Source organism: Lacerta agilis, chromosome 6 (genome assembly GCF_009819535.1).
Source record: "Lacerta agilis isolate rLacAgi1 chromosome 6, rLacAgi1.pri, whole genome shotgun sequence".
Classification (NCBI taxonomy): domain Eukaryota; kingdom Metazoa; phylum Chordata; class Lepidosauria; order Squamata; family Lacertidae; genus Lacerta; species Lacerta agilis.
Genome location: NC_046317.1, coordinates 86718397 through 86742065, shown reverse-complemented (window position 1 = coordinate 86742065; position 23669 = coordinate 86718397). Strand labels below are relative to the sequence as shown.

The following is a 23669-nucleotide window of genomic DNA, read 5'->3' as shown; positions in this document are numbered from 1 at the left end:
AAGAGCGGTAGACTCGTTATCTCGGGAACCGGGTTCGCATCTCCACTCCTCCACATGCAGCTGCTGGGTGACCTTGGGCTAGTCACACTTCTCTGAAGTCTCTCAGCCCCACTCACCTCACAGAGTGTTTGTTGTGGGGGAGGAAGGGAAAGGAGAATGTTAGCCGCTTTGAGACTCCTTCGGGTAGTGAAAAGCGGGATATCAAATCCAAACTCTTCTTCTTCTTCTTCATTCTTTCCTCTGATTCAAATTCAGATCAATCTAGGAATATAGTGTACAGTAAAAACAATACTAGGTTGTTTTTTTTTTAAGGAGTAGTTAATGTTTTTAAAGCTAGGCTCTTATAAGAACATAAGATGAACCTGCTAAATCAGGCCATTGGCCCATCTAGACCAGCATCATGTTCTCAGTGGGGCTGACCAAATGCCTGTGGGATGCCTGCAAACTAGACCATGAGCACAACAGCACTGTGCCCACCTTAGATTTCCAGGAACTGGTATTTAGAGCCATAATGCCTCTGGAGGTAGAACAGAGCCATTGAGGCATGTAGCAGCCATTGATAACCTTTAATAAATAAAAAGGCTTACACGGTTGCTCATTATGCCTCTACAAAGAGTATAGTCTCTTTGTCACATTCTCCCCAATAGTCATTGCTTGTAACCTGGCTTGCTTCATGTTTCCATTATCCACAGAGTCTAAACATCCACACAGAAGCTGCTTTCTTAGGTAGTGGTTTTTAATTTTATAGGGTTTGTTTTTATAAGCTGGTTTATAAAACATCTGCCCACCCTTTCTAAATTAACTAGGTTAGTTACTTATAACCAATTATTTAATACTTCTTAGCTGTGCACAAGAAGTTATAGTTAACTAATGCAAAATCATTTTTATTTCCATGTAACTTCTCACCTACGTCCCCATTAGTGCTCTTGGTTTTAAACTGGGTTGGCCACATTGAGGGCAATAAAAGTATATATAGTTTGACTCCAGTAAGCCTAGCTCAACACTACACAACACTTTTGAATGCCAGCATTACAGTAGAACTGCTCAGAGTATCAAAAATTGATGGAATGAGAAAACAGGGCTTGATAGAAGTGTAGGTGGATTCTTCTGAGAACACCAAAGTTTATGTGGAGTACCACAGATCTTTGTAAGATTAATAGGCAAAAGCTGATCAAATTGTCCATGAAAGGTTAGGCACAATTCTCTGCGTGGTCACTCCGAAGTATGCCCAGTGAGTTCAATGGGAATTACTTCCAGGTAATGGCGTAAAGGACTGGAAGATAAATTAGTCGGAACAGTTAAGGGATGCAAATGACAGCTTCCTTCGGAATTACAAACTAATTTTTTTAAAGGTCAGAATAAACATTTTTCACAACCAGGTTTTTTTAAATGTGGAGTTATGATCATTCTTTGCTGCTCTAAAACATTTTGTCTTCTAAAAGTACTTTACTATTTCATGCAATACATTTGTTAAGTCATTGGTTTTTATCCTTATTCAGCAGACTTTCTGAGCACATGCTACATTTTAAGCAGCCAAACAATTTATACTTTTCAACTGAAATGCCAACTTCCTTCATTTTCAGAGAAACAAAGTGAAGTTTTCCCCCCCTATTAAATATATTTAGCGCAACAAGTTAATAAACATATCAGTGTTAAGATCAAAATCTTAAAGAGTAATAGTAATGGAGATGATTAGTACTTCAGCTTTACTTAAAGATCACACACAAAGGAGAATTGGACACAACCAACTAAAACGAGAAAATCAAAATAATGCATTGACTGTCAAAATGTACAGTAGTAGCCACTCCAGTAATTATTACTTTAATGATTGTGGTAGGCATCTGATGGGCTAAATCACTGGGATTGCTAGATGAAAGTACTGGATATAATGCAAAACTAAGATATAAAAAGACTACAAATTTGGAAATAATGCATCAGTTGAATATTGTACTTGCCCTTATCCTTCTCCAAATGATAATACATTTAATGCAAATTGGAAATAAAATTATTCTCAAAAGATGAGATCCTTCTTCCTCATTACTTAGCACTCTTCTAATAAATTGAAATAGACTACTTAATATTTGATCTGTTTTGCTGTAACCTATTACGGTGTGAACTATCATGGCATTTATTCTTAAGTTTATAATATTAATATACTCTTAACTATATTCCTGAATGTTTGCACAAGTGGGCAGAATGGACAGTAAAATTGGAGTTGAGGAAAGAAAAAGCAATGCATTATCAGACTCACCTACATGACTGTCCAGTTCTTAGGGCTGGAGTCTCTGTTGTATGTATAGTAATGTAACACTTTAGTGCAACCTTATGAAACAGAACCACAGTGGTTTCCAGGGGCTTCTTTATTGTTACTCGTTTTCCATATATAATAGTATGAATGGTAAAAGCCTAGGTGTATGTATATTCTGTTTGTTGACCTAGTGATACTAACCTTGTAAGGTTAAATCTTTACTGAAACATTTAACTAAACTGGAAATTGCTGAATATCTCTCTCAGCAGTCTATTCCATAATTAACTTTGTTCCATTTCTCCTTTGAGTAATTCTGTATTTCCCCCAAAGTCATTATGCAGTGCTTTGTTAACCATCAATATGACTTACAGAAAGATCATGTGTTTGTATGTCTGCTGAAAGTAGGACTGGCAAAACTGGTGGTAGTAGTGGTGGTGGTAATAATAATAATAATAACAACAACAACAATAACAAAACAACAACAACAACAATACCCTACTCATCTGGCTGTTGACTTGTTAATTATTTGGAAATTGTAAAAATGCAGTTTTCTATTACCCTCTGATAATTTATATAGTTACTTCTGGAATCCTAAATTTGAGGATTCCACAAGTAACTAATAATAATAAAGATCCACTCTTTATTAAGGCTCTAATCAGTCTCTGAAAGGTTAATTTGTTAAAAAAATACAGCAGCCAAATTACTGGGGTTCCATTTAGAACTCCTGTAACCCCAATTTCCACAAGTCCCAGTGTCTAAAGCACCTAATTTCCTACAGACCCTCTTTGGTGTTAAGATCAGCAGAGAGGGCCCTCTTGATAGTTCCGCCACCCTGGGTGGTGTTGGCCTGGGAGAGGGCACTATGCGGCAGCTGCTAAGTTATATAATTCCTTCACAGAGATGCTTGCAGCACCTTTTAAAAATGTAGTTTCTGGTGCATGCTGAAAACACACCTCTTTACCCTGGCCTTTGACACCTGAGATATATATTTTTGGGTCCCACCCTATTATTTTGATTGTATTTGTTTTAAATGATATTAATATTGTGCATTACATTGCTGTAACCTGCCATGTGACCTTGTGGGATGGATGATGAACAAATTAATAATGCACACTCACCTGGGAGTAAGTACCATTGGACTTACTGGGAGTTGGTTGTGGGTAGGCATAGGATTGTACTGCAAGGGTTGTGCTTTGTAGATAAGTGACATGATCCATGGAGGAACATTCATAGGCATCATGTACATATGCAGAGAAGTTAGACTGGCTCCCTCCATGCTGTCCTTTGGCCAGCAGGTGAAGCCATTCTTATTCCAACAGGCTTTTTGGTACTGACTGTTTTTAAGGAAAGGGCTGGTGCTGTGAATCAAATAGTCTCCCCCTCCCCTAAGTTTTTAGCTGTTTCTATTTTATCTGTAAGCAGCCTTGAGTATCTGTCTGGGGGGAAAGTTAGGATGATGATAACAACAACATCTTCATTATCATCAAGTGACAATTACCAGTTTTACTACATAAAAGCATATATTGGTTTCTCAGTAATATTGAGAAGAAAATACAGTTTTTGACTTAGTTACAGTCTGATAGTTACTTTAATGTGCTGTTTTCCACTAAGTTGTGATTATTACATTCATTGATAAAGTAGAGTATGCATGGTGTTCTGTAACATTTTTCACATTGTTTGTTACAAATCTTAGCAATGACTGACTTCAAGCTTAATTTAAAAAAAATCTTACATTAAATCTTGTTTTGTCTTACAGGTCTTGAATCAGCACGTCCAAACTTAATTCTTGGATTAGTAATTTGTCAGAAAACTAAGCGACCTTCAGCTGTACTGGAAACTGAAAAGATGGAAGAAAAGAAAAGCAGGATTCAGTTGCAGGAAGAAACTGAAGTATCTGCGTACCCTAAAGGCAATATGGCTTCTCAGCAAGAGAAAAAACCTTCAAAATTCTCTCTCTATACTGGAGAAACAATTGTCAGTACAACACCACCTGGATCTCCACCACCTCCACCCCCAGAGCCACCTTCTGTGTTAAAAATATTGTCATCAATTAAAGCTGGAAGCTCAGCCACTGTTGCACAATCAAGTGCTTCTGTGTTGGGAATTAACACAACTACTGCATCTTCTACTGTTTCCTCATCTTCAAAATCAGCCACACCACTTGATCACATCCTGCAAACTCTTTTCGGGAAAAAGAAATCTTTTGATCCTGTTTCCAATGATTCTGAAGGTGCTCAGACTGAAATGCAAACAGTTGGTGAGGAAGGATTACCAGCAGCTCCCATACTTGATCCCATTGTGCAGCAATTTGGGCAAATGTCGAAAGATAAAGCTATAGAAGAGGAGGAAGATGACAGGCCTTATGATCCTGAGGAAGAGTATGCTCCACAGAAAGCTTTTGAAATGCAAAGTTGTGAAAGTGGTCTTGAAAAAAGATGTGACACTTCAGAGCTAGAAGATGAAGCCTATGATCCAGAAGATGAAACTATCTTAGAAGAGGCAAAGGTTACTGTTGATGATTTGCCTAATAAAATGTTTTCAGAATCTAAAAGCCACTCCTTGACAGCATCTTCTCCATTTGTGCCCGATATATCTGCTCCACCATCTTTGATAGAGCAACAGAAAATGTTAGAAGAATTAAACAAACAAATAGAAGAACAGAAAAGACAGCTGGAAGAACAAGAAGAAGCCCTCAGGCAACAACGAGCAGCTGTTGGTGTATCAATGGCTCATTTTTCAGTTTCTGATGCTTTGATGTCACCACCTCCGAAATCATCTCTAGCAAAAAATGAGCTATTCCAACATGAAAAACAAACTACTGAAAAATCTGAATTGCCTACATCCACAAGTCAAACTCAATTGTTAAATCAGGGAAGTGATCCTAGACAAAGTAGAGATCCCAGACAAGCTAGAAGGATTCTAACAGAGTGTAATGAAAGTGCTGACTCTAATGTAAAGCAGCATGTTATAGAATCGCCTACAGGACAAATTCCTCCACCCAGCTATGCAGCTCCATTGCAAACTGCACTTGACAAAGCAGATAAAACATTGATTTCTGTCCCTCATCCTAGTCATAAAGATACATGGGTTACTAGTGAAAAGGGTCCTGTTATGTCTGAACAAGATGTGCCTACTTTCAACCCTGAAAATGCCCCACAGGTTCACCAGGAAACTGTAAATAAACCAGCTTCTATTGAAACATCTACAACTGCACCTGTTCGTAAAGTACTGCTACCCACCCCTGTCAATCCATGTTTCCTCCCTACTTTCTCTTCACCTAACAGTGTTCAGACTGTAGCTTGGTCAAATGAATCTCAGGAGAAAAATGCTCCAGGGGTAGCAAGGGATTCTTTTCCAAGCCCAGTGTTCACATCTCAGGAGAAAGCTCCTGGTCATTTTGAAACAGAAAGAGGTCCATCACATTATGAAGACCAAAGAAATCCACAGCCTTGCCACTTTTATGAACAAATGGAGTCACCCACAATTAAAAATGATGAAGAAAGAGGTGTGCCCCCATTTTCTTCTCTTGGACACAAAAGCGGTCCTCCATTAATGAGTGGTGCTCCAGATTTCCATGGACAGAGGGGTCTACCACAACAGTTTACTGAAGGGCATAATCCTCTACCAAATAATGATGGACAAAGAGGGCCTCCACCCAACAGGTTTGGAGCCCCAAGAGCACCTATTCCTTCCTTATTTTCTGCACAGCATGGACCACCACCACCACCACATTTTGGTGATAATAGGGGCCCTTCACCATCATTTCCTGATGGGCCAAGAGAAATTGCACCTTCTCAATTTGAAGATCATAGGGAACCTCACATGGAGCACAGGGATTCCCAATATGCAGATCCCCAATATCATGAGATGAGTGGTGGTCCTGGACAATTTGAAGGACCTGAGCCTCCACAGTTTATGGGAAATAGAGGACCTTCATCCTTTCCTTTTGGGAACCCAAGAAGGCCTCCACCAAATCAATTTAAAGGTCAAAGAGGAGGCCCGTCACCTCAGTTTGGAGGGCCAAGAGGTCCATCACCTAATCATTTTGGTGGTTCAAGAGGTCCACCTCCAAATCAGTTTGAAGGACAAAGGGGACCTGCTCCAAGTCACATGCCAGGACCAAGAGGACTTCTACCACCACCATTTGAAGAACGGAGAGGGAGCCCACCACCCAGATTTCCAAATCAGAGAGGTCCAGCACCACATCAGTTTGGAGGACCAAGGGGATCTGCACCTGGTCTATTTCCAGAAAAAAATGAACCTCCCCCAAATAGACATAACTTTCCAGGACAATCTCAGCAAGGTATGAAACCAAGCCCCAGACCACTCTTGGATCTTCCAAGTCATCCACCTCAGCACAGGAAAGAGATGTGGGATGAAACTGGACCACCTGCCTCTCATCCTAATACTTCAGGGCAGGGTTCTGAGACAGAAGCACAGTGGTCAGCATCTGATTTTCGAGATGGCCGAAGTAATGACTATAGAGCTCAGACTTTTGAAGGGAGACAAAGAGAGAGATTTGAGGGAGGAAATAAGGAAAAAATACTAGAGCAGTCTGATCAGTCAGATAATCGATCAAATAGAGTAACGGATGATAGACGACGAGATCGTGACCACAACTGGGCTTGGGAAAGGGACCGTGGCAGAAATTGGAATAGGGGGAGAGAAAGGGAATGGGAGAGACATAAAGAAAAAGACTGGGATAAAAACAGAGAGAGAAACTATAACAAAGACAGGGATAGAGATTCAGAACGGGGGAAAGACTGGGAAAGAACCAGAGAGAGGCCCAGAACCAGAGATGGAGATACTTACCGAAGACGAGACAGATCAAGAAGCAGAGACCGTGATTATGACAGATTCAGGGACAGAGAACGAGCTCGAAGTAGAGACAGAGAAAGGGATAGAGAAAGGGATAGAGACCGTGACAAAGACAGAGCAAGAGACCGCAAGGACCGGAGTAAAAGTAAGGAGTGTGATAAGGACTCTAAGCAAGAAACACAAACTGGTGGCCAAAGGGCATCACATGCAGAAGCTTCTTCCGCTAAGCAGACATAGAAACATAATTATTCTTCAATAATGAGCCACATGAGGAAGAAAAACATGACTCTTTATTACTTGTACATATTGTATATTCTGATTGTTAGGCATAGTTTGGTAAAACCTGTTTCACAAATGAAATTTTGGATTGTAAATGCATATATTCATATATTAAGCAGGTACATGCTGGACTTGCTACATTTTGTTTGCCTCCCCCCTCTACAAGATATTTTAAGGCACAATCCTTTCCCGCATGGGCACTGTGCCTGAGTACTGTTTCCCCTTAGCCTTGGACCATTGCACTGCCTGCTAGACCAGGGGTCTGGGACCAGGGGATCCAATGTTCCATCCACACGGAAAAACTAATGCCCGTAGCATTACAGTTCTAAAATGTTGCTTTTTTCCTACTTACTTTGTCTTTAAATTTCCATTTACACAAGTAAAAATGGGAACTCTTCAATGAGCACATTGCTTTTTATGGATATAAAGTTATGTTTTCCACTAACTTGAAATGTAATTTTATGAAAATTTAAACAATATCTTAGAAGCCATACCATTACATCTTAAATATATAGTATTTTGGTGTTTCAGTTCAGTAGTTCCTACATTCAAGAGAGCCCAACATTTCTGTCTTGAGCTAATTAATTATAGCAGGATTTTGTGTATTTAAAGAAAGATTGCTGGGGAGCAGTATTTCTAGCAGCTGGCAGAGTATTTGAATAATAAACATTAAGCTTCTAGGTTCATTATCTTCCTTTTTACATGAGGGCATTTTGAGTTACAGATTTCAACAAAGACAAAAAAAAAATGAATGCCTGAGTAAGTAACCATATTTCCTGTTTAAAGGTTTTTAATGTTGAATTTGTACACAAAGTGTAATTGATTAAAAATTAATGACACTATACAAAGCAACTAAACTTTTAAAACATACTTATTGCAAAACATTTTATAAATGGTTCAAATGACTGACTGAAGAGAGAGTAGTTTGCAGATCTAGTCCTTTGTGCAGAATGAATATGGATAATTTAAGCAGTTTGACTTTTCCAGTGCTCAAAAGTAAAATCTGGACAAGTTGTGTTAAGTACCTTTGAGTCTTATTAATAACAATGGGTGACATTTAAGTATGTAATAATTGCCCCATTGAAATATGTGGAACTTAAAAGTGCTTAAATTAGGCTAGAATACATCCTCAGTCCTGTTCTTGCCACACTCATGGCTATCTTGATAACATTGTAAATATTTTTGTAAAAAATGGAATAGTAAAACTGGTACTAACAAATCTGCTTTAAAGAGGAGAGCTTTTCACTGTGAAATAATGCAGTATACTATTACTTTTCCTGTATCTTTCAAGTTCATAATTCAAAAGAATGCATAGGGCGGAAATCCTACCAGTTTAACTGGATTTATTCACTTATAGTTGAGCAGTTACTTTGATATTTTTATAAACATTTTGCAAATGTAAAAATAGATTTGTAACATTGGCATTTTCAGATCTGCATTTCAAGTAGCACTACTCCCATAAATAAATCACTACAGATTTACACTTTATATTGGTACATCTTACACTTCAGACATAAAGGACAAACTGATTTAAACAATGACCTGTATGCAAAACTCTTTTGCAAAAATATTAAAAAGAAAGAGGTAGTGTAGACCATAAATATCTACTATGATGTAATTTTTTTCTATTCAGTATGTTTCTAACTTAGACATATATGAAAGTATGCAAAATCAAGTGTTTGTTTAGGTTTACTTGACGGGTTTCTGTAAATTGTATTTTATATTTCAGAATATATCACTGTACATTAAATGTGACACTTCATAGGTTTTTGTTACTGTAAGTCAAATAAACATCTAAAGAAAGCTGTTGTATCAAAATGTTCATAGGAACTGATAGCAGAATCTTGCACATTAATCCAAATACACTAGTCTATTGCTTCAGTTTCTTTGGATGGTTAATTCCACAACAGGGTATCTCTATTTTCAGAAGATGCAAGAGGAATGGGTAGCTGACTTTGCAACCACTAGATGAGCTCTTCAGCCAGAGATCACTTAGTAAAACAAGGAATACGTCACTCAAATAGTTTCTTTAACAACAACAAAAAAGTATGGTCATTTGGTTGGCTGTTGGCCAAACAGTCCTGTGACATGATGCTCAGTGCACCATCTTGCATATCAGTATAGCAGTCATGCCTCTCAGTACTACACTGAACCCAGGTCTTCCCTTGCACTCATGCAGCAATTGATGCAACCCCCAGTGCTCTTTATTGGAAAGATGTCGTTTCTCTACAAAACTGTAGCCATAAAGTATATTTGAGAATGATCAAGGTACTTCAAACACTCACAAAACAGATACTGTACTAGAAAAGCCTGACCTGGGGGATGGCTGACATTTGTAAGTAAGTGAATGAGTGAGTGAATGAATGAATGAATGAATGGTCGGTCCAGTAGCACCTTTGAGCCCAACTGAGTTTGGGTATAAGCTTTCATGTGCATGCACACTTATTGGTGTATCTGAAGAAGTGTGCATGCACACGAAAGCTTATCCCCAGAACAAACTTAGTTGGTCTCTAAGGTGCTACTGCTCAATTTTTTATATATTTTTTAATTTATTATTTTTATTTATTTTGACTGCATCAGACCATCATGGCTGCCTACCTGAATTTGTAAACCTATTATTGAAAGAGGGTGTGTGAAATGTACCCCCCCCCCCCCGGTGACCATTGTACTTGTACATTAGCAATAACTGAAATTTGGTACACACATGAGCTGTATGCAGAGCTCCAAGTTTAGGCTGAATTTATGTTGAAGGGAATGGGATTACACCACTCATGCTGTCCCTTGAATGCACATGTTCAGTGCAGAAGCTGTAAAGGGGTGCCCTTCCTGTATTACCGAGGGGGGGGGGTTGAAAATGGGGAGTTTACTTTTGTGAGTCAAATCTTGGCGCACAAAAATCTAGATTCCAGTATTCCAGCACAGAGTAAGCCAAACCCTATGGAATATTGCTCTGAATATCTCAGCACATGGTTAAATGGGGCTGGGAAGTGGAGGAGGTGCACCACTGCCTGTCAATAATAATTACAGTTTTTAGAGGAAAGGTGGGACACATTGGCATATGATATGGAACTTAGATTACAGAATGCAAGCTAAAAGAATTCAATGGTTTCAAGAGACCCTAAAGTCTGCTCAGAACTTCCGCAGTGATAAAGGAGGCTAAACACTTCAAACAATTCATCCTGTATTTTTACTCCAAATCTGAGCACCCTCATTTATGTAGCCAGAACAACAGCTGTGCAAAGAGGCAGAGTATGTAGAATGCTGATAGGCTGTTGAGAGGGGAAAACTGAAAATAAGTGGGAGGGAAAAGGAGATGGGAGTGGCTGGAAAAAAAACTGCACGGTCAAATACCATAGGTCAGGGGTCAGCAAATTTTTCAGCAGGGGGCCGGTCCACTGTCCTTCAGACCTTGGGGGCCGGACTATTTTTTGGGGGGGGGAAATGAATGAATTCCTATGCCCCACAAATAACCCAGAGATGCATTTTAAATAAAAGTACACATTCTACTCATGTAAAAACACACTGATTCCTGGACCGTCTGCAGGCTGGATTTCGAAGGCGATTGGGCCGGATCTGGCCCCTGGGCCTTAGTTTGCCTGCCCATGCCAACTCCCTGGGTGCTCGAGCACCCACAATTTTTGGTGCCAGGACCATGCACGCTGCATGGCACCCATGGTTGCGAGGCCAAGCTACCACTCCTGTAAGATACACATGTTCTTCTGTGACAGATTTCAAACGTTTTGTTTTCTTGCACAAAAGAGCAATGAAACAGTGCTGACTTACAGGAATTGGCTGCCTCTTATTTAGTAGAAGGGGAATGTAGGATTAAAACAGGCAGCAGGGCTGTTTCACATATATTTATTTATCACTCAGTAAATCATTGGGTGGCAAATTTCCTGTACGGTAGCCATCACAGTCTGAATGCATCAGGACATTGTAGCAGCTGAAAGTATCACAAATACATTTTAATAGTGGCAATTCACATATTCACCTGCAAATTGTTAAGTTTTGGGTCTTGTGATGAAATACTGCAGCAAGCCAGAACTTACCTTCCCACCCAGCCATCGCTATAGTAAACTTCGATGGTTTGGATAGGACTGTCGCCCAAATGGAGTCACCGAGAAACAGCAGAACTATCCACTTACTTGCAGAAGCTGCAAAAATCCGTAAGATAAAAAATCTTCAAAACAGCCCAGTGAGTTAGCCAGCAAAAGAATTTGATGCAGCTGACAGCATTATGTCAGCAATATATTCTATAATACATGGAAGTCCTGAGAGGAAATTGTGCTTTCTATATATTCATTAACTTTTATTTTATTTTTGCAAGGACTGTAAAGCTAGGCTAGGAAAACCTGAGGGGCAAGGTGATTTCTTTTGGAGATACTTAAGAGAAAAGAATTTAGTTTAAGGAACATTTCCCCAATGTGGAACAGTTGCCTCTTCCAGAAGTTTAACATTTTAAAGTAACAATATGTAAATATAAATGGTAATGCATATATTTATTTAGAAGCGTTGATATTGTATACCACTTAATATTTCAAAACTCTCTAATGTGTTTGATCTGTTCTTGGCTTCTATCCAAGAAATTCAGGGCCAGCCCAAACTAGCAAAACAAACCCCTTTTTAAAAAAATACTTAAAGCAATTAAGCAAAACAAAAGTCATATTTAAATGTGTTATGGTTCAGAGGAGGGTGCAATGTGTGATTCAAAAAAAAAAAGTGTATGTGTAGCCGGACTTTTGCATATTAGGGTTTACAACCCCGGGAGTTTAATCCCATTTCCTGAACAGATGTGCAGAAGGAAACGAAACCTGCGTTTGCAATTGGACGCAAAGGCATTCATGGTTTTGTTTTGTTTTGAGTTTTCCAGTGTATATGCTTGTGGGAAACGCGGAGGATAATATATGATTTGATGTGATTTCTATCCCGCTTTAAGCGGTATTTATTTATCTTATTTTAAAAAAATATTTTGTGTTGCCCAGTGTCGAGCGGGGTGCTCTGGATCAACGCCCAAAGGGGATCTTGCCCTTGGAGAGATGCTGCTGCTGCTGCGCCCAGGCATAGGCCGCAGCGCATACCCTTTACCTAGGAGCAAGCCCGGCAGGATTCAACGGGGCTTACTTCTGAGTAGGCATGGCCTGGATTGAGACCCTCATGCTTAAGGGATAGGCCCGCCGAAGCCGACGGGGAAGAAGCTTCGGCTCCCGAACGGCTCACGTCCCTTGGCTTCCAACGGGCCTACTCGAGGGGAGCAGCAGGACTCGAGTCCGGGTTCAAGACCCTAAATAACGAAAGTAATAACCGCGACTGGTGGCCTCCACACGTAGCGTTACCGGGGAGTAAGTGCCCCGCACTATGGGGAGCAGCCGCTGAAAGAAACGGGACACTGAGGGAATGAGGCGAATGCCGCCTCCCTATTCATTCTTCGCAGGTGAACAAGGAGAACCTGCGACCCGTGAGGCGCCATATTGTGCGTGGAGGAAGCTTTATAACGGCGGTGGGGGTGTGTGACTTTTGTTGAGGGGTTTAACGCCCACCCCGCAAAAAACCCTTCCTTTACATGGAAGTTTATGTCGGGGGAATTCACTTCCTATGGCAGGGAATAACGTGGAGGGATTTTTTTTGTTTTGTTGTTGGGGAGGGTGGAGGGCAGAGACCGTGAGGTGGAAGACATGGCAGGCGACAGTTGAACCCCTCCACCTCCAAGGCACTCGCTGAGGGAGCTGGCGCGGCCGTTTCTCCCTCGGCCTACAACGAGGCGTGAGCGGGGCTTCCTAACGCCACGCCCCTCCGCGGTTTTGGCCGTTGGAGGGGTAGTTTGGGGAGGCGGGGCTTCGGCCCCCCTCGGGGAGCCCAGGGGCCGTTTGGAGGCGGGCGCGAGGGCGGAGAGGCGGGTGGTGGGCGGGGCCGCCGTCCCGTCGGTTGCTAAGGGGGTGCTTGGTTACCTGGTTTGGGCCTGCCCTCAGAGGTGGGCAGGTGGGGGGGCTGACGCCATTGGTTACCTGCCTGGAGCTGGCCAGGTTTCCTCCCCACTTCACAACCCCCCCCCTAGAAAAGAGCTTTGATTGCATGCTTCACCTGCCACTGGAGAAGAGGGGGGTCTCATTCAGAAGGGGCTCAGTCCATCTTTCCCCTCGGAAAGTTTGATTGCCCAAGAATGTGGGGCTGAAGACACCCTCTAATTGTTTTTTTTAATACTACATTATGCATTTTTAAAGGGTGGTGGTGTGCAATTATTTTGTGCTTTCCCTTTTTGGCTCTGGGATTTGAAGCACCCTGTGCTTCTCCTTTTCTAAAAAAAAGACTAGGACCCCCCCCCCCCCCAAAAAAAGGAAGGACTGGATATTTTATTTGGCAGCTTTTAACTTCAGGCACTTTTTGGAGAACGTGAAATTTCCATTTTAAAAAACAACAACATTGAGCCACTCACATGCTTTGGATGCCATTGATGTTTTCTAGCTGATGATAGCGCTGTCAAGAATTGGGAAAGTTAGTGTCCAGAGGATGTAATGGAAGCATAAGGCAATGCAACAGTTGTTTTGTGCACATCTTTAAAAGCACTAGCTCCTGATTGCACCTATTATTTGCACAGTTTTGCTGCACCAAGCTGGTGGGGTTTACTCCCTGTACATTCAGCTTTCTGAAGACTTTGAGGCATTGGTATTCGCCAGAATCATGTCAGACTCAACCTCCAAGGTGTCCGAAACTTCCAACCCTCGGGCTGTGGTTACAGATTCAGCTTCTACTGCTTCTGCTGCTGAAGGCCCAGCAGATTCCTCTTTTGGTGAGCAAAACCTGAGCTTCACCACCACGGATCTCAGCCTGGTGGAAATGACAGAAATAGAATACACACAACTTCAGCACATACTCTATTCCCATATGGAGGCGCAAGCAAATGAAAATGAAGCAGAAAATAGGCTGAATTCAAGTTCCTTCTCCACTAACAATCCTGCAAATCAATCACAATACCTGTCATCGTCTGGTAACAGTCTAAGTGGCTTATCATCAAACAGTTCTGGAAACCAGTCGCTTTATCCCATTATCTGTCAGTCTGGTTTAGCTTCTGACAGCAATTTCATGGGTCCTAATCAGTGTCTAGGGCACATTGACTTCCAGGAGCTAAGAATGATGTTGCTCAGTGAGTCTAGCATCCCTCCAAACCAAGCTGAAAAAACTCCTAATAGTAGCTCTGTGGAGATAACTGGGCAGAGTTTAGTTAAAGCCAAACATAGTGAAAACATGGGTGGGCTAAATAAAGAAAATTTGCCTGTGGAAAATTCAGCACCAATTCTTGAATCCAGAGCCAAATCTGCAGTCCGTGTTCGATTGGAAGACAGATTCAACAGTATCCAGGCTGAACTTCCCAGATGTCAAGAAACCCAGGAAACTGGAGTAGCTATTAACAAGTGTGTTGCATTTTTATTTCCTTTTAATAACAGCTCAATCACGTATATTAACTGTGGCCTCTGTCAACTGAACATTAGAAATACTAGGGTGCATACCCAAGATGCCACTTTATTGCTTTGCATTTATTAATAAGGAATAATTCCAATATGTAAGTTCTGATTTCTATTATTTAAAATTGTGTGGATTCATCGTTTGATACATATATACAACAGGGTGGATAGGCAAGAGTAAACTAATTGGTAGTAAGTTATTTTAAACCTGTTTCCAGTATTCCTTAACTGTATCATCTGTGTGTCCTAGATCTAACCTGATGTTAGAAAAACTAGCATATAAACTGAGCCACACTATGGAGTATATGTAAGCTTTTGTGTTGTTCCTCATGTTCTTTGGATCTACATGATTTTTTTTTGTCTCTTGCACTTTCAGTTTTGCTGCTATACGAAGTGCGATTTCCATGAGTGGGTATTTTTGTTTACACTGCCACAAGACCACTAGAGTGCAATCTGGCAAAATGCCAACTACTTTTACTTTTGAGGAAGCTCTAGCTCTGGATCTCCTGTATCAAGTAGAGGAATATACCAGAATAGGATGGCCATGTGTACCAAGGGCAGTCTTCCGTTTGAAGGGCTTCTGGTTCAAATGTGTTTAATTATAAACAACCATTAGAAAGGAGAGCAGAGGTCTTGAAGTTCTGCATTAGTAGCAGCTGGAAACAGACTAAGCAGACACACAAGACACCTAGTCACAGTTTTGTGAGATTTTCATAAAAAGATTGCATTTATATTGAAATTGTGGCAATTATTTGTAAATTTGCATTTTTGCATATAAATTAAAACATGCAGCTTATGGGCAAATCTGTTCTCCTCTATTGTGGTGGTGTATTTTGTCCTTTTGGCAATGCATAAGTTGCCACCCTAGACCAGGCGGTATACAAGGTCCCCTCCAATTATTTGATTCTTTAGCAATTCTATATCAAACAGTAGATTTTAAGATTGCAGTGTCATTACATCATCTACCTGTGGATGGATCCATCAGCATACTCACACCCTAAAAACTGCAACTTTTCCAGCAACTTGTTTCTTTTATTTATTTGTGACTGGCATCATTTGATGAGCATGGTTAAAGCTAAGGCTGGTGGATTTATACTGCACTCTTCTTTTTACAATACAGGTGAAACTCGAAAAATTAGAATATTGTGGAAAGGTTCATTTCTTTCAGTAATTCAACTTAAAAGGTGAAACTAATATATGACATAGACTCATGACATGCAAAGCGAGATATGTCAAGCTTTATTTATTATAATTGTGATGATTATGGCGTACAGCTGATGAAAACCCCAAAGTTGAGATTGTTAATTTGGGGTTCTCATCAGCTGTACGCCATAATCATCACAATTATAACAAATAAAGGCTTGACATATCTCGCTTTGCATGTCATGAGTCTATCTCATATATTAAACTCCAGTAGCTAATGAAAACAATTGCTTACATAAATGAACTTTTCCACGATATTCTAATTTTTCGAGTTTCATCTGTAATCCTAAAATGCTGAGTGCCCATGAAGTAAGCCCATAACGCTGAGCTTGTAGTTGCAATCCCAACAGTGATTGCTACCATATATCACAGAATTGCAAGTTAGTACCAAACAACCAACCCAGACTTCCTGTCCATGTACCCAAGGGCCATTCCATACCATGTGCCAGAAAAGTTGGATATGCTACACAACAGGGAGCTGCAGGCAGCCCAGGTATATGATGTGTCCTCTCTTTACATATAATAAAAATGCAAATGTTTCATCACACTGCAGTTCATTTGGCCACAGACAGGTGGTGCTGTGAACTATAGTGTGAAAAAGGTGGTGGGTGGGTGGCCCAGAGGGACAATCAGAACAGGCTGTGGCAGTTCCCCAACAGCTTCCCTGCTCTGCTGGCTTGCTAGTTGTGGAGTCCTTGCTCCCATGATCCAGAGCCCCAGGCTTGCTGGTGCCACTCCTGCCACCTTCCACCTTCCCAGCCAACTTAGGGATCTTCTGCTTCTGCCATGGCTGATTAGAAGCATGGTAAGGTCTGCTAGTCTGCTGCTGTTGCCACCAATTAAAATGAAGAGTTGGCCTGGATAAAGCAGCAGCAGATCTTCAGCCTGACCTGCTGCTACTTCTGGCCTCCTTCCTTTGCCTGCCAGGCCAACTCATCATCTCACCTGGCTGTGGCAGCAGCATGAGGCAGAAAGGGGAAGATCTTAGGAGAGCACTTTGCTCGAGGAGGGGCACGTGGTTTCCATCCAGTGGAAACTGCTCCCAGCGTTGCTCCTGGAAGCTGCCCCACACAGCTGCTTTCCACCTTTGACATAGGACAGGGGTAGGCAACCTAATGCCCGTGGCCTGGATGCGGCCCAATTGCCTTCTCAGTCCAGCCCGCGGACGGTCTGGGAACCAGCATGTTTTTACATGAGTAGAATGTGTCCTTTTATTTAAAATGCATCTCTGGGTTATTTGTGGGGCATAGGAATTTGTTCATTTTTTTCTTCAAAATATAGTCCGGCCCACCACATGGTCTGAGGGACGGTGGACCGGCCTACGGCTGAAAAGGGTTGCTGACCCCTGACATAGATGGAAGGCAGCTGTGCTTGGAGCCTATGAAAGCCCTTTGCAATCCTACCCCCTTTTCCCTGTTGCACCTCTAACATCATGGGTGCAGAGGAAAAGGGGAGAGGATTGCAAAGGGCTTTGCACATCAGAGGTGCAAAGAAGTGTGTGGGTGGCTCATAAAGCCTTTTTCCATGCTCCCCTTTTCATCCTCCAAGGTTGCAGCTTGAATGGGGGAATGCAGAGGATGAAGAATGCTGCCGCCGCCGCTGCTGCAAAATACAGGCTTGCTGTTTAGAATACAGTCTTCTTTCTGTCTTCACTCAGCTCCAACTCCCATCAGCCCCAGCCAGCATGACCAGTGGTCAGGGATGATGGGATTTGTAGTCCACGTACATCAGAAAGGCTGTAGGTTCCCCATGCCTGAATCATTAGTTTATATATTAAAATATCTGTTTGAGATGGGTTATATTAGAATTCTGAACCTATATGGGTTGTCTACTGATGTGGAAGATTATGCAGCAAAATGAAAATCCTGTCGTATGAAATAAGTGCCTTTGTTTATTCACTCCTTTTATAGTTTAGTAACTCTAATTCGCCATCCTTCAGAAGTGATGGGTGTTCCTCTCCACCAGCAACAGAATAAATGTACCACATTAGTGAAAAATAAGACGGCTGCTACTACCACTACTGCATTACAGTTTACATGCCCACTGTTTAACCCGAATGTTGCTTCTCCTGTAACTGGAAATGCAAACCCTTCACAAACACAGGTTGGTATTTTTTAATTTTTTAATTTAAATTGCAGCCGTTTGGTTTCAAAGCCGCCAAGAGTGGCTGGGGAAACCCAGCCAGATGCGTGGGGGTATAAATAATAAATTATTATTATATTATTATTATATTACCCTGTAGTTATAGTAAAACTTCTGAAGAGGATGCAGTAAACAAGGGAATTGTCAACCTGAGTTTTGAATTGTACAGTTATCTGACACTTGCTCCTTGTTGTTTGGTGAACTAAATTAATTAGCATTGGCCATTAAAGAGTCATTAGTCCAAGTAGACTTTAGACTTGGTTTTCTTGAGCAGAAAAAAATGGCCTCTTATCTGTTCTTGAATTCATTTCAACTATTCTGTCTTCATTCTTTAGCTTCTGATGTAAAGTTATTTCAATTCCTTCTTATAATCTTGACATTTATCTTGAGTTGTAATCTTATTTTTTTTAATAACTCCTATTCGTCATTTTCACTTTGATTTGTCAGTATTTGGAGCAACCCTCTCTTCCAAAAATTGGAAATTTGCACCTTACATAAACCTTTCTAGACTGAAAGCTATTCAGATGAACTATTTCTTTGCCGGTTTTTAAAAACCCATACCTAAGTATAATACTTTGTGAAGTTGGCAGTGGTAATAGCCTAAGAATCATAAATGGTATTTATATTAGGATGAGAGACAGAGCTAAAGTCTACATGCCAGGTTGTATTAGCAATGAGATACAAATTGTAAAGCACTTTATTCATTGAAGAGGGCTTTATATATTCCAAAAATTATTGCAATGCCTAGCCTAGAACTAATATAACAAAAATATGAGCATTATCCAATATCTAGAGCTACAGTGTAACTATTAGGAATGTGATTCAGGGTTGCATTCAACAATTGCAATATTAGGGTCTGATCAGCACAAGGTTTACTGGTAGTGCAATGGAATTTCCCCCCTCACCCTATGAACCCCTAAATCTGTTTTAGGGGTTCCCCCAACCTTCCAGAGCAGTTTTAGAGAAGGCATGGGGTGTGCTTGGGAGAAGAGAGAGGGAAGACTGTCACCTTGCGCAGAGAGGACAAGGTAGTAGAATACGGCCCCCAATAAATGAAAGGGCCAATTGTAGTTAAAATTAACAACTTCATGACTAAAAGGGCATTCCTAACCATGCCTACTCAGAAGTAAGATCTATTGAATTCAGTGGTGCTCACTCCCAGGTGAGTGGGTTAGAATTTCATTAAAATTAACCATTTCATTACAATTAAACCCAAACTCAAGACTGGAATAGGCAGTTCTTGGGCTGTCCTCGATGAGATGTTTCTGAGTAAGTGGAGTCATTGGATGGTGGAAGGAGAGGCTTAGAAGGAACAGCACCAATGCAGCTTTATGACTACAATGCCTGTATTGTTCAATAAAAGGGGAGGATGGCCAACATGATTTACAATTGGCTTTATTTAATACTGATACTTACATTTTCTTTTAGAGCACTGGAGCCTCTGTTCTGGAAACAGCCAAACATCAAGATCTTGGGTTACCTCGAGCTTTTTCTATTTGTTACCAGCAGGAAATTGAGGCTACAAAACAGACTGTTGGTCCTAGAAATAAGGCACTGCCTGAACATGTTTGGATTAAATTAGGAGGTAAACTGCTGAATTTTGACTAAGTTTGTTGTCAGTGGCTATAACGTTCAAGTAATTCATTCTGATTTCTTAAGTTAGCTTTTTTTCAGAGAAGAGTAATCAAAATATCATGCTTCTGTTTGACAAAATGCTTAATAAAAATGCATTCCCCAACCATTTAAGGCAGCTTTGCTGTATTGGAAGTTAGGAGGAAGCCCATGCATGACCCTGGCAGTTTATTACTTTTCAGTTTCTGATCTCTATAAGCAGCAGTGACAATTATCTTTTGGATGCGGTGGTTTTGAGGTTGGGTGAAATGGGGTTTTTAGTGCTATGCGTGCCCTTGGAGGAAGTAACAGAATTGGAGGAAGTAACACAGAGCTCCAGAGAGAAACTAGCAAACAAATCCTTGGGCTGCCTTATGCTGCCTTTTCTGAGATCCAGCTGTGATGGGTGCTCCATAGAATCATAGAATTATAGAGTTGGAAGAGACCACAAGGGCCATCCAGTCCAACCCCCTGCCAAGCAGGAAACACCATCAAAGCATTCCAGGTTCTAGACATTTGAGGCTCTGAAGTAGAGAGCCTGGGGCCAACTTGCTGTGCTGTATTATATAGAAACGTTTCCACTGCAATATTAAGCAAGTATAGCCATTAACTAAGGTCTTAGCTTACTAATCATAGGGATTAATTTAAACAGTGGAGTAAATTTTAATTAGCAGGAGGGCTGAGAGATAAAATACCCACTTGTTTATCTTTAAGGTTACCTTGGTTCTGGTGTAGTAAAATAGGGAACAACAACGACAGGCAGCGTTTATTTATTTAATAGCAAGGTCTCTCATGTTTCCTTCAATAGCTGTATTGATGTCTTTGCTAAGCTGCAATATTATTTAAGGGTTATTTACATGTAAAAAGCAACTGATTATTGATCCACCACAATTATTTTAGTGGTGGACAGCCTTTGAAGCTGTAAACCAAAGTTGAGCTTGATGCAAGGTGAAATTTCAGTTCAGCCATACAATTTGCTGATGGCAAAAAAAGAAAAGCAAAATGGCAACACATTTCTTTTTCCTCTTGTTTTGCAAAGGAGATGCTATATGTAAGCAAACAATAAACAAAAGAAGTCGTAGTCGAATACATCCCTTGGACACCAATGTGCAGCGCAAACCTCTTGGTGATATTCAGAATGTGTGTGATACCCAAAATGCTGGCCCAGCTCATAGCAGTTGGCAAGCAACACAACCAACCCAGAGCGCACAAAGTGGAACTCAAGGTGGTGTCTCTCAGCGCCGGGAGAGACATAACCGGATGGAAAGAGACAGAAGGTAATTGTTAGTGGCGGCCTCTGAAAAGAACACCTTTTGTGTTTGGTTCTTAAGTAATCAGGTCTATACAAATGAATTTGTTTCAACGTTAATTTGGTGTTGATTTACATGCCACAATGTCATATATCTGGATATTTATGACATTGATATACTGCCTTTCTGCCAGTGTACAATAGAACATATTAGGTATATTAAATAGTGGCTCATACTCCAGATGCTACACAAAAGGGATGGGTGGAGTATGGAAAGGGAGGAGGAAAGTAACTAAATTAAGATATTAGCTGTTATTTCCACTGACTGAGGCAGTATGTCTCTGAATACCAGTTGCTGGAAACTGCAGGAAAGGTGTTGCTGTTGCACTCAGTTCCTGCTTACGGGTTTCTCTCAGGCATCTGGTTGGCCACAGAGCGAACACATGCTGGACTAGATGGGCCTGATCTAGGAGGCTTTATGTGGATTCAGTCACAGTCAACTGTATAAATATTTGCAAAATTTTAATACAAACCTTACAGGTTTACGTCCCATAACCAGAAAACTTAGGATTGATTTTAAGGATGCTCATGTCAGTACACTTGTGGTCTTTGATTCAGCATTACAGGGAGGAATAATGAGCATTTTGCAAGCCCGGGAAACTTATTGTAACATGTGCGACTGATGCTTTCCCACTATCTTCATCAAATAATTGGCTTCTAAGTTGCTACACCTAATTAATAAATGTTTTATGTTACCGTTTCAAGCGCTACTAGATCTCTCCATGTTGTACGCAATTCTAGGCGCAGAATCAGGATTTGTTGCGATGAACTTAATCTTCTGGTTCCGTTTTGCACTTCGGATACTGACAAGGCAACAACTTTACAATGGACAACTGCATTTCTAAAATATATTCAGGAACGACACGGGGATTCTCTGAAAAAGGTCAGTAAGTTTCACATAAATGCGCAGAACAAAATGCATTAAAGCAATAACAAATGCCCCGGTGAATCATGATAGGGGCTTTGCTTGACCATTTACTTCAATGGATACAGGAACACACATCTTCAGTGACCTATGATCTTAAGCAGGCTACAATCTCAGCCTCAGCCTTTAACTACCCGGATCATTTGCAAAATGAGGATGAAAACAATACTGTCATACATCACAAGATTGTTGTATGGAAATATAATACCGATATATCTATTATTAAATATTTTTGGACATGCTCTCAACATTTTGGAAGTACTATATTGCAAGTAGTACCCACCTAGTATTTTCACTTCACTTGTCTCCCCCCAGGTTAAATATCTCCATCTGGGCACCAGCTAGTGTGCTGAGGATAATGGAAGGGCAGCTCTTTATTTCTGGAGCTGCTCCACTCAGAAATAAATGGCCTCCTGTGCTGCAACTCTGCATGTTTTGTTTTTTAAATACCTTCAAAAGTTTGCTGTGATAAGCTAAATATTTAAGTTGCTTAGTAACAACTCTCCTTTAGGGATAGCTGTGTGCCCTCACTTTCCCCAAGGTTTGCTCCTTCGCAAGTCCATATCATAATTATTCTCTGTGTTTGCTTCTTAGGAATTTGAGACTGTGTTCTGTGGTAAAACAGGCAGAAGACTAAAGTTAACAAGATCCGATTCACTAGCAACGTGCTCGACACAGGAGATTACTCAGAATGGCACACCTATGGAGATAAAATAGTTGGCTCTCTATAGTCAAAAACTGGTGTAGAGGGTGAACATGCAAGGATTTGTATGAACTTCTAATTCAAATTCACCTGCTGGACTTCTCTTGTGACTTAATGTACTTTGAAAAATACATAAGCGTTAAAGAAATGACACACTTTATTCCAAACAAAGAAGAAAAGAAAGACACCCCCAACATTTATTTATTAGTGCTGCCCTAAGAAGAGAGTTGTACCAGAGGGAAGTAGAAAACAGCAGTACAAGCTAGTAACCCGTTTTCTATATTTTTGTTTGTTTGTTTGCCAAGTATAAAATAATTCAGATGTGTCAAACAGCAGCTTGTTCTTTTCAACCTTGTACACACTTGTACTGATATAGATAATTATTAGAATGTCATAACAACCAGTTTGGAAGAAGAATAAATGTAAATAGTTTATAAATTATATAAAATATAGTAACTTGTATATAGTAACTGAGATTTGCCTTCCATTTCAAAATGTTCATACCTGTGAAACTAAAATATATAGAAAAAGCTTTTTGACAGCATGTTACAAATACACTACTATTTAAAATATGTTTTGCATTCTCCAACGATTTTTAGTGCAGGATACAGTCAAGGAATTATCTGCTGCACAAATACCCACTGAAATGAACAGGAGAAATACAGCTGTGTGCTCTGGTGCAAATCTGATTTATTTCAATTGGGCTTCCGTACGGAAAAAAATATCCAGATAATTGCATGATTTCAGTGCAAAAGTGGTATTTTGTAAACAGTACATGATTTTTAAGTGCACATAATATTTTCTTTTTTAAAAAAGACTAGTATTAGCAGTATGTGTTACGAAAGCTGAAGCATTTGAGAAATAGTATATTTATTGAATTGAAAGTGGCTTCATTTATCTATCAAACAGATGATGCCAGTAAGTATTTCTTATACAGAACTCATCCCAAAATAAATACTGTTTAAATCACGGAT

At 40.4% G+C, this 23669-nt stretch overlaps 2 protein-coding genes across 7 annotated transcripts in view; both read left to right on the top strand.

Annotated features, from left to right (window-relative positions):
* Nucleotides 1-8029, top strand: part of DIDO1 (death inducer-obliterator 1) — a 69014-nt gene extending 60985 nt beyond the window's left edge. For all 6 annotated transcript variants that reach the window (XM_033153705.1, XM_033153703.1, XM_033153708.1 and 3 more), the window contains one exon: nucleotides 4005-8029. In XM_033153705.1, the coding sequence (XP_033009596.1) occupies nucleotides 4005-7303 (3299 nt within the window). In that variant the 3' untranslated portion in view covers nucleotides 7304-8029. The remainder of the gene's footprint in view (nucleotides 1-4004) is intronic.
* A 5865-nt stretch (nucleotides 8030-13894) lies between these two features.
* TCFL5 (transcription factor like 5) lies at nucleotides 13895-23668 on the top strand. Its single transcript, XM_033153702.1, has 6 exons — nucleotides 13895-14751; nucleotides 17916-18108; nucleotides 19576-19732; nucleotides 20798-21035; nucleotides 21809-21950; nucleotides 22587-23668. Exons 1-6 carry the CDS (start codon nucleotides 14021-14023, stop codon nucleotides 22707-22709), a joined length of 1584 nt encoding a protein of 527 aa, XP_033009593.1. The 5' UTR covers nucleotides 13895-14020; the 3' UTR covers nucleotides 22710-23668.
* The last annotated feature ends 1 nt before the right edge of the window (nucleotide 23669 follows it).

Excerpts from the sequence above, each read along its gene's own strand:
- TCFL5 (XM_033153702.1), top strand. The coding sequence starts at position 14,021 with ATGTCAGACTCAACCTCCAAGGTGTCCGAAACTTCCAACCCTCGGGCT. Across the intron at positions 14,752-17,915 it reads ACTGGAGTAGCTATTAACAA|TTTAGTAACTCTAATTCGCC; the intron begins GTGTGTTGCATT and ends CTCCTTTTATAG. Across the intron at positions 21,036-21,808 it reads CGGATGGAAAGAGACAGAAG|GCGCAGAATCAGGATTTGTT; the intron begins GTAATTGTTAGT and ends ACGCAATTCTAG.